This window comes from Drosophila kikkawai, chromosome X (genome assembly GCF_030179895.1).
Source record: "Drosophila kikkawai strain 14028-0561.14 chromosome X, DkikHiC1v2, whole genome shotgun sequence".
Taxonomy (NCBI): Eukaryota; Metazoa; Arthropoda; class Insecta; order Diptera; family Drosophilidae; genus Drosophila; species Drosophila kikkawai.
This window is the reverse complement of record NC_091733.1, coordinates 15941317-15955240: the sequence shown is the minus strand read 5'-3', so window position 1 is coordinate 15955240 and position 13924 is coordinate 15941317. Positions and strand designations below refer to the sequence as shown.

At 39.7% G+C, this 13924-nt stretch overlaps 1 protein-coding gene across 6 annotated transcripts in view; it reads right to left on the bottom strand.

The window, feature by feature from the left end:
- sdt (stardust) overlaps window positions 1-13924 on the bottom strand; it is a 63810-nt gene that overhangs the window by 28316 nt on the left and 21570 nt on the right. For 4 of the 6 annotated variants that reach the window (XM_017174690.3, XM_017174691.3, XM_017174694.3 and 1 more), the window contains 3 exons: window positions 10201-10331; window positions 4172-5380; window positions 3303-3565 (listed from right to left, as the gene is read on the bottom strand). In XM_017174690.3, the coding sequence (XP_017030179.1) occupies window positions 3303-3565; window positions 4172-5380; window positions 10201-10331 (1603 nt within the window). The remainder of the gene's footprint in view (window positions 1-3302; window positions 3566-4171; window positions 5381-10200; window positions 10332-13924) is intronic. The other 2 variants (XM_017174692.3, XM_017174696.3) reach the window with 1 other exon arrangement.

Sequence of the window (13924 nt, the reverse complement as noted above, 5' to 3'; positions counted from 1 at the left end):
GTTTAATATTTTCCCCCTTAAGGATATGCATTTCTAAACTTGACAGTTCGCGAGTCGAGATATTACAAAAACAAAACTTACACATATTCTACAAGAATTATCATTTAATAATACCACTAAAGTATACAGAAAACTGCGAGTTTTCCAGGGAAGTTGGACGTATTTTCTCTGTTTTGTTTTTTTTTTTGTTTTTGGTTTGAGGGCGTTGTACTATTGTTGTTGGTCATTATTTTTTGTTGTTGCCAAGGCTGCCCTCATAACGACAGGAAATTAATGATTTAATTACATTTTTGGCTAGCCATCTATGGATGTACATATACACATACATATGCATGTGTAGAGAGTGAAAGAGGGAGGGATGAAGAACCCAGATTAGTTAATGGCGGCACCTTTAATTGATTTTCCACAGCTCCCATGGGAAAGTGACCAGCCCGACTCTGTTCTCTGTGCTCTTCTTCTCCTTCTCTAACTCTCGGAGCCAAAGTCCTACCTCAACGAACCTTCTGAAAAGGCACAAAACAGGCTAAAGGAAAGAACACAAACACACAACAAATGCAAGACAACAAAATAAAAATAAATAAATAAAAAATGCTGCTGCTGCGCGTGTCCAGAATTTTAAAACAAGACCCAAGATTCCCCGATTCTCCGATCCCAAGACCCCGAGAGAGAACCAGACAAGACATGGCTTGCATGCCAAAGAAGAAACGAAATCAAATTCTTCCGCTTAGAGTCTACAGTCTACAGTTTGAGGGGCACTATCTACAACAGACCTACAAGAATTGGATACATTTCAAAATACATAAATATTTTTAGTTAATAAAAAAGATTGAAATAAGAAATCATAAAGTGATCTTAGGGACCCGAAAAAATAACAGTTTTGTCCAGTTTTGCTTTGAATTTCATATTTATATACTGTTTAAAAATAATGTAGGTATTTTAGAACCTAATTTAAGCTTAGGATCGTTGTTAATTTAACAGGTTCTATCGCTTCTCTTAACAATAAAAGTATCCAATCAATTATGGCACGCTTGAGCGGTTAATTATTATTTATTTCCTAACAATAATCATTGAATCAGACCAAGATAACATCATATAATCTCTATATTGTTTAATTAAGCCTCTAAGAGCATTTTAATTTTTAATACTATCTGTGCACTTGACTTTCTCATTTGACAAAAAGTCGGAGGGAAAAGAGAAACGTCATCGGGCATTGATTGTTGTCATCCGAAGTTCATATCGATGTCGAGAGATGTCACGGACAGTGGCTTGGGATCGACCGGTAGAAGGGGCATATTTAAAGGGGGGGCTGGGAGGCTTATGGATAGGGACAGGGACAAGGGCTGACAGTTTGGCAGGCAGCACAAATGGACAGCACACAGCTACAACTACAACTACAAGTCGCAGATAATGCACATCAAGTGCATTGCATTGCCATATCAAGTGTCGTCAAAGGAATCAGAGGCGTCCTAAAAGAGGGGCAGCCTAAAAACTGTTGGTTTCAATATTTTATTTAAACATTGAGTTCTGTTTGAGCACTCATACTTCTTAGTTGCTGTTTTCAGGTCAACAGTCAGACGGAAAAAATACCTCGCTTTCTAGTAAATATGGCAAAAAAATGCACTTGGAATTCTCAAGTACAAATTCAGTGGCAAGTAATTACATAGCAGCGTAAAATTTTAAACTCCAATTATATAGTTTTAGATATATTTGAAGGAAAAAATCGTTGTTCATAGTTATAGATACTATTTGAAGAAAGAAATCTTTAAGAAATCTTTGCTTTAGAGATATTCCCTTCCCCTTAAATGCCCCCCTTTAGGGACGCTCCTCTGCCTCAAGTACTCGGTACCATCATCATCATCGTCATCAACGTGGTAGCAACATTTGTGGGCTGTCACTGTCTGCAACTGATTAGTCAGCAGGTTTTCAATTGCGGACTGGCCAGCTAACAGGCAACGAAAGCGGACACCAAGAAGGAGCAGCCAGTGGAGAGCTGGACAAGTGGACAAGAGTGGACACACGAGAGATGGAGATGGCTGACCGCTGGCTGACCCGTAGGATAAAAAAAAAGTTCGATTCCATCGGCCTAATTGCCAAGCCCAACTGTAACTGTGAAGATATATAGAGATATTCCAGATGAGAATGAAACGGATACGGAACGATATGGAATGAAACGGAAAAATCGATTAAAAATGTATAAATATTCATCGCCGGGCGAGGAAAATAACTCGTTAATTAATAATGAGCATAAAATGAAAGCGCACGTGCTTAAATGGGGCGAACGCCAAAAGGGGAGGGAGGGAGGTAGGAGCCTTCGACTCGCGGAGGTGGGAAATAAAAGGATGCTGCCTGGGGTGACTTATGTGTACATATATACCAACAGTTGAGGGCAAAAGGGTAGCAGTGTTTACAGGACATCAACCAAAACCAAACATATCTCTAGAGATATTCAATTATTTGTTTTTTAAAACATTTTGCCTGCTTTTTGCAACTCCCTTTTCAAGCTCTATTCTTTTAACCTCTGCTGTTTCCTGAGTGCATAGTTTTTTGACAGCCACTGTGAGTTGGAAGATGGCTGGCGGGGGTGAAATCACAACAGGTTCGTTTGGCAAGGACGCGGAGCACTGGGAAAAATGTGTGAAAAATGTCAACGATGGCCAAAGGGCTGCCAATGCCGATGCCGATGCGGATGCCAGGATGCAGGAGCGAAGCAGCCAGGTGGAAAACCCACCGAGCACAGAGCGACGACTAAATAAATAAGCAGTCATAAAAACTGAGCTCTCGGTGTCGGTGTCGGTGCATTTATAGGTGGTGTGTATTTTTGCGAGCCACATGTCGGGTATTTCCGCAGCGCTGAAAATTCCATTCAGGCCGCAGGGCCACCATGAACCGTGAAGCGGCATCGAACGTAAACCGGGAGCAGGATGCAGGACGCAGGACTCGGATGCAGGAAAGCGGTAATAAATGCATCATAAAATCCAAACACAAGCGAACCAAAACACTCGCCAAGTTGGTCAAATAAATCGGTAAACAAAAGGAAAAAAATAAATAAAGAAAAGAAAAGAAACAGAATAAAAAATAAAAAAAAAGCTAGTCAATGGCCCCAGTTTTGGATTCACTGTCACCAGCTGCGCCTGCCGGTTATGCTATAGAATTTTCTTGCTAAGCGCAGACACAATGGCTGTCAAACCTTGGCTAATAATTCACTCTAACTTGATTCTATTTTAACTTTTCCCTTAATTACATAATATTAATTTAAATATTTGTAATATATATATTATAAATTAGTAATATATACCACTCACCCTTTGTGATCCAGTCGCAGACTCTGATCGCCCAGTAGAAGTTCAGTTCTTCCTATTGATATGCTACTTGTGGGACTGTTTTGCTGCTGTTGCAGTTGCAACTGTTGCTGCTGCTGTTGCTGCAACTCGTAGGCGGCACTCAGCAATTGTTGCTGCTGCTGCTGCGATCGGTTGTTGCCACTAGAAATTGCTGCTGTTGCTGTGGCACTCGTGTTATACGAATGCACATCACTGGCCTGGTGGACTATGACGTCGTCTAGTAACTGGATTAGGGATTAAAAATAATTAATATCTCTTAATAATTTATAATAATTTATAAACAATGTAAATAATTAATAAAATATATTTTTAAATATTTTAAAACCCAAAGAATCCAAAAAAATGTAATGAAATGAAGTCTACCAAGAGCTTCTTGGTGAAATAATTATTTTGAGGTCTACAAAATGATCTTTTACCTTTTACTTAATTGAATCTTAGAAAAGATTTAATTGGGACTTAAAATGATGTTTTTTTGTTATAAAATAATGGGTTTTCCTAGCTAAACACTTCATTCAATAATAAAGAATTAAGAAACCTAACTTTGCAAACTGAAATTTAAATAAAATATTAAATATAAATATATATTATAATATAAAATGTATATATAAAATATATAATATAAAATAAAATTCATTTCATAAATTTCCATAATAATATAAAACCAAAAATGATGTACAATTAAATTACTTAATAATTCATTTTATTATAAATCAATTATTTGTAAATAAACATCGTACAAAAAATATATATATTAAAATAAAATTTGTTGTTCTTCCGCAAAATTTAACAACAAATAATCAAGTTCAAGGTCAACATCCTCCCCCCCTCACCTCTCTTCTCGGTGGATACAGATTGTTCGATATCAGGAGATCACAATTCTTCATTAGTGATGCCGTTTGTGCTGCTGCCATGGAATTATTGCTATTATTGTTGTTGCTTAGGAGTAGATGTTGCTGCTGCTGCTGCTGCTGCTGTGCAGCATTATTGTTGCTGGAATGGAGCTGCAACTCAGCAAATGCCTGCTGCAGCTGGCCACTGGAAATGGCGGTGGAGTATTCCGTCTTGGGCGTGGTGGTTCCATGGACATGAACTCTTTCCCGCTGCTCCGCCGTAGGTGGAGGAGGTGCCATATCCGCATTGGCCAGCAGCGGCGATGTGGACGTTTGGGCATCCACAAAGCAAGGATTCACTGCAGCGCCCAGCTGTAGCGGTGCCGGTCGATTCAGGGATTGGATGGAGTGACCACTGTGCCGATGCTGATGGATAGCCGCTGTGGTGGCCAACGTTGCAGCTGCCGTGGGCAATGCAGTGGTTGCCGGATGCGTCGTCGTCGGCAGCTGGGCATGCTTGTTGTTGTAACTAATATACGTAATGCCGCAGTAGTTGGCCCCATCCACATCGTCATCATCGTCCAAATCCTCATTGTCCACCTCCTCGGCAAGATGTTGGAGACTGCTGGCCAGTAGGGACTTGGCCTGCAAGGGTTTGCCCGCCGCCGCCGCCGCTGCCAGTTGCTGCTGAAGCTGCTGCAACTGCTGCTGCTGCGCCTGGCTGGTCTGGTAGATGTGACCGGTGGCACTGCTGGTACTTGTACTCGTACTGGTGCCAGTACTAATGGTGGCGCTGGTGGTACTAACGGCGGTGGTGCTGGCAACGGCGGAGGAGGAGGAGCTTCCCACGATACCTGCCTGCTTCATGGCCGCCGATGTAGTGCTATTCGCATTACGATCCGCGGCCGTGGCTGCCGCTACAGCGGCACTGACCAGCGCCGAGGCACCCTGCTCCACCACCACCTGGGCTACTACCTGGTTGGGTGCTGGCGCAGAGGAGGAGCTGGCCGTTGGCACTGTGGAGGTGGCCGTGGTCGGCGCAAGCGAGGGAGCACTGATCGGACCGCCGGCAGTGGCCGTTGTCATTGTGGAACTGCTGCAGGTGATCTGGTTGCTGGTGAAGGAGGTCACATAAATGGGCGTTGATTCATTAAGGAAGCTCAGATCCTGACGCTGGCTGGTCGCTGTTCCGCTTTTCGTTTGTTGCAGCTATATATTTATATATTTTTTTTCACAGGAAGAATTTGTGGAAAAAAAACAGACATCAGGGCAATCAATTGGGGAATTCAAAGGGTGAAAATAGTACTTCAAAAAATACCTAATTAAAGGTTCACTTAAAATCACTTGCCATCCAAAGATATGCCCCACAATCAATGGTATTCTATTGATAGACTTACTCCCCAACTATCTTAATTATTGATAAGGAAAAATCACAAAACATATTTCTTTATCAGTGGTGTATGACAAGTGTCCCCACTCACAAGTGTTAAGAGAATGTGATAGTTTAGCAGAAAGCAATAGAAAATAAAATGTTATCGATATTTACCGATTATAACATTTTAATTTATTAATTTGTATTATTTGTATGTATATCAGACCTTATTTAAATGCATTTCAATAAATACTCTCAACGAAAAAAATTACCTTACCCTAAAAAATTTATTTAAGGCAAACAGAAAAGTATAATTATCGATATTTATCGATTGTTTGAGCTATTTTTAAAATATAACAGATATTCAAGCAAAAATCGGATAACAAAAACTGATAGAGATAATTATTTACATGTTATTTTGATAAACAAAAAGTAACAACAATCGATATTAATCGATAATTGATATTAAAGCAACTACCGATTGGCACTTTTCATTGCTACACAAAATAAAACCGAAAAAACATAAAGGAAATATACTGAAAAGTGTCATCATTTAACGCCGCTGACAGGCATCGTTTCGCATATATGCAAATCAATCAAATTCCATTAAAATAAAGCTAGCCAAGTAACGAAGCCCCAGTCCAAAAGCCGAACCTCGAAGACTGGTACTGGAACCCCCCATTGCACAGTCACATCGTATGTTATTGATGCTGTTCCCCTAATGAAATATGAATTATTAATGCGACGACACATAATGGATGTGGCAGAACACACGCGTGTGGGTGTGTCTGCGTCTGGGCCAGGTTTTTGTGTGGGTGGCCAAAAGCCAAAGCCGCACCTATCCCTACCAGTGCCTGCCAAACCCCACAGCCACCAGCCAATTAAGATACCTTAAGCATCCTTCGAAAAGGTGTTCTAGCCAATTCAATTGGCCTTAACCTTCTGCGGGCTAAGTACTTAGCTTTTGTGGGCGGGGAACTTCAATTCCATATAGCCATAATGCCAATAGCTAAGTGTCAAATAGAATAGAAAACACAACCAAAAAAAGAAAACCAAGAAATGAAAAAATGAACAAGTAGAATTATGGCGCTCTTTTGATGCAATTACCTGAGGATGAGTTTGCCAAGTTGGATAAAAAGATATGGGAATGGGAATAAAGATAAAAAATGGAGAAAGCATTGATAAACAGAGAGAAAAAGGGGTATGTGAAAAGAAGGTTTTAAGATAAAATAAAGACAAATTATAAGAATACAAACTGTAACTCTATTTCAAAAGTGTTTACTTGGACACCAATATATAATATAATATATAAATAAGTAAATATAATAAATAAGTAAATTAATTTAGTTTTTGGTTCAGTGTAGTTCAACGCACTGAGAGGAACGGGAATCCCCCGTACTTAACGCTTCTTGCACATTCCCACATTAGCGTTCAATTGCTGCGACATCCCTGCCGCGCCAGTACCTGCCAGGACACCTCACAACGTACCGCATCAGCACATCACCGCATCACCACCGCCGCTTCTTTTTTTTTTTTTTGTTCGCATTTTATCGGATTATTGACAGCCAAGTCGGTTTGTCAGTCTACCGCATCGGCTTGTGGATTCTCGATTTGGTGTTGAGGAGGGCGGAAGGGGAACTGAAGTGAAGTGGCTTCAGTCGCAGTCAGGAGCAGGAGCAGGGAGCACCCACGCACTCCAGCACTTATCGGATATAGCGATGCATATACGTATAAATATAACGAAATCGAAATCGAGATAGGGAGAAATCAAATGAGTCTGGGATGCCCATTGAGTGACCCTCAAGAGGGTTTACTATGTACTATTTTATTGTTTTCTAAAATTAATCTTGAAACTTGGAACAAGGGAGATAGATCCACAAGGAAATTTAAGATATATGGATGGATGATTTATTTAATAACAAAAATCAGGAAACAAAATAAATACATTTTAGTATTATTTAGTATTATTATTTATGGCAAACAGAAAAGGATAATTATCGATTTAAATCGATTAGTTAAGAAATTTGTAAAGAATAAAAATAAAATTAAATTAAATTAAAATGAAATAACAAAATCCGTAAAAGATAATTCTTCGCTTGTTATTATAATCAACAAAAAAGCGATAACAAACGATAGACATCGATTTGATTGAGCGATAACATATACTTAAGAAACTATTATTTGAATTTCGATTATCGACTGAGCTTGCCTTTGGCCCACTGTACACCTGATATGCACATTCACATTTGTTTGTATTTGAAAAATCAGTTGTTCGGTTGGTTGACTCACTGCTCCCCCGATAAGGCCAAAGCTGCAGCAGCTCCACTCTAGCGCATCCTAGACAAAGCTTCAGTCGCAGTCCCAGTCCCGATCTCGCTTGGAGTACAGTAACCCAGCCCAGAACCGAGCCGCACCTGACCCCCATTTGTGAGCATACCCTCCTCCCTCAATCTCTAACCAACCATCCATCCATCCAGCCATCGGTCGTCGGTGGGAGCGCTGAAAGCAATTGTTGGAGCGTTCAACTGTGATGACGATGATGACAAAAGCACTTGATGCGCTTAAAATTGCTGGGAGGGATTGGGATTGGGTTTGGGGAGTGGATGTAGATGTAGGAGAGGGAAGTGGTAGTGGTTAATGCGTGAGTTCCATCCACATCCACTGGAGTGGACTCGCGACTCTTCAAATGAACTGCTTCCAGAGTTCTCAATAGAATGAGTGACCAAATTATTGGTCACAAATAAATGCACTCAATATGTATTCAATTCAATCGCTTTAGACTCACTTACTGCAATTAAGTGATTGCATTCGAACCAATGAGTGTTTTTAGTTAGAGTCCTTAAGATTTTATTTTTTAATTTATCAAAGAGTTCATAGTAAATCAATTGTTATTTATTACTTACATATATATGGATTTATTTTACATTTCCCCTGCCTTTTTCAAAATGAGTTTTCCCTGAACTAAGTTATGACATTCATTCCAAAACTCATTCTCACTTGAAATAAACCAAAGTGAGTGCCAAATGAATGCATGTAATCGATGTAATTTGCATTCAAATGATTCGCCATAAGTCACTTCACTCATCGCGATCTTTTGTGCACTTAAAATGTAAAAGTAAACGTAAACGTTAACGTAACAAAAGCGACGATTACGCACTGTGAATGCTAATGAATTTTATTTACCCCGCTGACCGACACAGGCATGCACAGTGAAAAGAAATTATACTTGAAATAATACAGAGACATAAGCTATTATATAATAATTGGTAAATCCATGAAATGTATTGCAGCGATCTTGAGAAAGAAACGTGACAAAAATAGAGTTTATTTTCTTTTTTTAATTATATAGGAAAGTCTTTAGAAAACCTTTTCTCTTTCTTTGTCTTTAAACACTATCTATAATTAAAAGCCCAGGAGAGAGATGGAAATAAATTGATTTTTTCTTTAAAATTCCATAAATAAATCGATTTTTATCGAAAATTGAAATAATTCAATTTAATCGATTATAAGATCGATTTTACTTCTATATAAATATTTCTCCTAGGATAATCACAGCATTTTAAAGATTTCCTAATTGTTTTAATAACTCACTTTTACTTTTTAACCTTTTTTTAAGTGTGTAGGGGGAGGAGAGGGCCCTCTTATGCAACCCTTGAGGTGCCAATCGCTCAATTAGTCGTCAGGTAAATATATACTAACTAAATGGTAGTGACTACTCTCTGGCTTTCTGGCATGCTCACTTCCAATTACCAACATATTTGATTTGCAGTTTTGCCTTTGCATTCTCCACTTTTTTTTATTTATTTTTATTTTTATTTGCTTTCTGTTTTGCGTAACTTTTGATGGAAATTTTATTTTGCTTTGCAAGTTTATACTACGTTTGCTTTGAGCTTTTCTTTGTTGTTGTTTTTTGTATATACTTTTTTTTTTTTTTTTTTGCTTTTCTAGTTTAGTTGTCTTTGTTTTTGTTTCCACTTTTAGTTTCAGTGTCTGCTCTTTTTTTTTATTTTGTATTTTTTTTTCCTTTTTTGTTTGTTATTGTCGTTGTCTCGTAATTTGTTTTTGTTTGTTTCGTGTGGGGTTTGTTGAATTTTTAATTGAATTTTGTGAGCACAGAGATACTTCCTCGATTTTTCCTTTTATTTTGTATCTGGGAGGGGCCAATGGTCACTCAGTTATGCCGATAAAGGGGGGTTTCCGGCAATTGCTGCCCGGCTGCCCGGCTGCCTGGCTGCCTTGGCTGCCTTGGCTGGCTGACTGGACTGCAACATGTGCGATAGAAAGCTGTTTTAATAAAACGTGGAAACGTTTTTCCCATTTTCAATTCGAGCCAAACACAGCCTGGTATTAAATAGCTGGCATTCAGCTCTCACAGCTGCCAGAGCCTGCCATCATCACATTTTTTATTGTTTCACTATTGTTTCTTGTAAATAACTATATTGTTTTGTATTATTCTTGATAGCAAGACTAGCTTTGAGTACTAAATATATGCAAGAACTCATAAAATGACTCATATATTGCTGAAATTTTAGGTGTATTTTGGGTTAGATTAAATTTCCTCATCAGCATTTGTGGTTAATTTATGTGAATTTGAAGCCCAAGTTTAGATAAAAAACTATTCCCAAAATATATCCCAGTTTTTTTTACACCCACTTACCTTCTTGGACAGCTGCGTGATATCCACGGGCGTGACGCGATTCAAGGCCGCCAGGCGCTGCAGACGCTCGCGGGCGTGCTCCTCAACGGCAATAACGAAGGCGTCCTGCACCGAGTTGCCAATGTCCCAGGCTGCAAGGATATAGATGAAACGAAGGCGATGATTAATTCAGGCACATTAAGCATTTAGCTAGCAGGGTGTAGAGGAGAAGGGAGAAGTGGCAACAACAAAGGGCTTTTGTGCCAGCATTGAAAGCAAATAAACGGGGGTGCGGTCAAACTTGCTTAATTGCTGTGATCTGCCAAGCAGAAATGACCTAAAATCGATAGTGTCGATACCAAGGCACCCACACACACTCATACTGAATGAATAATAAGAGGGGAATATATAAATACTATATATATACTATATTTGTCTAAATTTAAGGGCCATTTATATTGAACTAAGAAATAAATAGAGTTATCTATGTAATAGAATATATGTAATACCACCTAAGTATGTAATAGCACAAACACTTCTACACATGGGTTCAACACTGGCAACTGTGACTTCATGCCAGGAATGTTAGAACCAGTTGGGAATTATATATGCACTAGTGTGAGATTTTTTAACGAGAGATTTTGAGAGCGAATTTGCCTTGGTTTTAATGAAAAATTTAACATCGTCCTTATTTTAGGAAAGAAACTAAACAAAGCAATTAAAAAAGGAAAAACTCTTTAAATTAAGAAAAATACAATAATTATCCTTAAAAAATATGTATTTATGGTGGCTTATCCTAATTTTTTGAGGCCATAAATTCATGAAAAATAGTTCTTAATTGTAGAAACCTTTTCTTAGTTTTAGGGGGGTTTTTCTAAAATATAGAAAAAAAAAAAATTTATTTTTTTTAAATTTATGAAGCTTAATCTAAGATAAAACAGAAAACTTAAATACTAATATTATCCTTAATACCTAAAGTTAAAGGAAAAATGGCTTTGATAACCGATTTACTTTAATTATTATTATTTCAATTGGTAAAATATTATTCTAGGACTTCCTTTTATATATATTTCCCTCTCTACTTTTACCCAGATAATAAAATCCTTTATGTCACCCAGACGGAACTCCTCTTGACGTTGTTGAATTTACGACACTGACCTCCTCTCTAAGCCCCATGATGATGATTTGCGATGACGGGCTGCCAGGGATATGCAGACGAAACCACATCATTCCGGAGCCCGGGAATCCGGAATTTGGTAATACCCAAGGGCTCATTCGCTGCACTCATGGCGCTGTAAGCGAAGCCATTCAATACATATTCATGAGTGCATTCACAACAGGCCACAAAATGCCACCACCGGGGAATCGTTTCACTACGGTTTTCGCTCCTTATTCCATCTTCCTTGATCCTTGGAGCAGCCAAGCGGGCAACTGTCAACTTTCCGTCTCAGCCTCCTTAACTTTGTTAGGGGGCGGGTAGGGGGTTAGGGGTCGGGTTTGGAAAAGGAAAGTTTTGCTAAAAATTCGTTGGTTGCTGACAGCAACGACAACATGAATTCGCCACTTTCCCTTTACTTTCTCCATCGCATCGCATCGTGTCCTTATCCGTATCCTTCCACGTTGTCGCCAACGTCTTCGCCCACTCAACGCTTCAAGTTTTCTTGTCACTTTTATTGCTTTTCGGCTGCACTGCCGCCGCCTCCTCCTGGGAGGCTCCATGCCCACCTTGCCTCTGCCCCCCTCCCAGCACAGCACCAACAGACCCCTCGTGACCTCGGCTATAATTTCATTTTGCTGCCCTTGCGTTTTCGGATGTTGATTGCGCCGAAAAGCGGTCGGCTTTAGAAGGGGGGGATGGCGGCTGATTTTTGGAGGAGGTGGAGAGAGACGGAGACGCCCTGACCTACAACCTATACACAACAGCCCCCCCCCCCCAAGCCCCTAAGCTCCAGCCCCCAAAACCCCGATAGAGCGACCCCATTCCACCCGCTGAGCGTGCCCGGGCAAAAGTGGAGCGCTCGGGCCAGATCCAATTAGGCGCCGCGTTGTCAGCCTCGATGTCGCTACATGTCGTTGAACCTACGCTCCTTTACACCGGCCCTCGGGCCCAGCCATGCACTGAGAATAAAGATGTAACAAATAATAAATACAAACTATTTGTAGATGAAAGTAAGAAGAAATTCATTTAAAAATCGAATCTTAAGATCTTCTTCATTTTAAATATTTTAATTATTATTTTTTAACCCAGAAATGTGTCCCGTTTTTAGCCATTTATTTCCCTCAGTGTTTACTTGGCAAGGGTTCGGCGCGTGGGGGGATTTTGCGAGTTGAAGCTGCTAGCCAGCGTTCGCCTAGGAGCTTGGAGCTCCGAGTTCCCAGCTCCTAGCTCTCAGCAAAGCTCTGACTTTTAATCTCATTTGTGCGAGTGAGCGAGTGTGTGTGTGTGTGTGTGTGACCCTGTGCTTGTCCATGTGGGGTGGGTGGGCGTTATGTGTGTGTCTTTCGCTTGTGTCATTCAGTTGCGCGACCCCGCCTCGGATGGCATCCTCTCATAAGTCTTGACACGACGTGTCAGTGGAGAGCACCCCTTCAGAGTCCCAAGACCGGGCAATTGCGATTCCGATTGAGTAGGAAAAGGTGGGCAAAAAAAAAAAAAAATTAACAGTATAGGATGGGTGTTGTATTTTCCCGGAGGGGTGTCTTTAGGGGGCGGACATCGGACATCCAACACCGCCCATTTGACACATGCAAATGTTTGTAATCGAATTGTTGACGGAGCCATCGTAGGTGTCCGTTATTGTCCGTGCTTCGTTGTCTGCTCTACACTGTCCACTGTCCGTTGTCCGTTGTCCGTTGTCCGTTGTCTCTTGTCCGTTGTATCGAGTGTTTGTGCAATATTATTAACCTTAATTAGCTATTAATAGGTCTTGTGGCCCAAAGAGGACAGATGAGTTGAGGTCCAAGGGAAAGGGTATAGCGAGGGTATATAGAAAGTTATATATAGTATAAGGAATGCCAATAGGTTTACACAATTTGCATAAATAATATTATTCTATTAATAATTTTTAATAATTAATTTTAATAAATGGGGATTTTGTTTTTTATTTATAGGAAAATAGTAATCATATAAAGGTAGATAGATAGATAGATAGATAGATGGATAGATAGATAAATGGACAGATAGGTAGATGGATAGATGGATATTATACATTTCCCAAAGTTTCCAAAATTTCAAGTATCGATAGGCATCATCATATGTTCTCAATATTTTATCGATAATCAATTATGAGGATTAGAATGCGATACAAAGTTATATCTTATGAAATGTAAAGGGTATTAACCTAGAATTATTTTAGCTTTTATTATACATTTCCCAAAGTTTCCAAAATTTCAAGTATCGATAGGCATCATCTTATGCTATCAATATTTTATCGATAATCAATTATGTAGATTAGAATGCGATACAAAGTTATATCTTATGAATTTTATAGGGTATTACCCTCGCCCAGTTAAGATTCCAGAACACCACGCTGGTTTCCCGTTACCTTGCCTCATTTACCGCAGCTCGTGTGGCACTTCACACATCTGAAGGGGGAAAAACTTCTCCGCTTAATGGGCCTCCGTACTGAAATCTTGAGGGAAGGGAGGCTTTAATTGCCCGCCAGCAGATCGATAAACAATAAACTAAAGTGCACTCGAATTGCAGAAAACCACGTGAGAAGTGGCTGCAACGTGCAACGTGGAG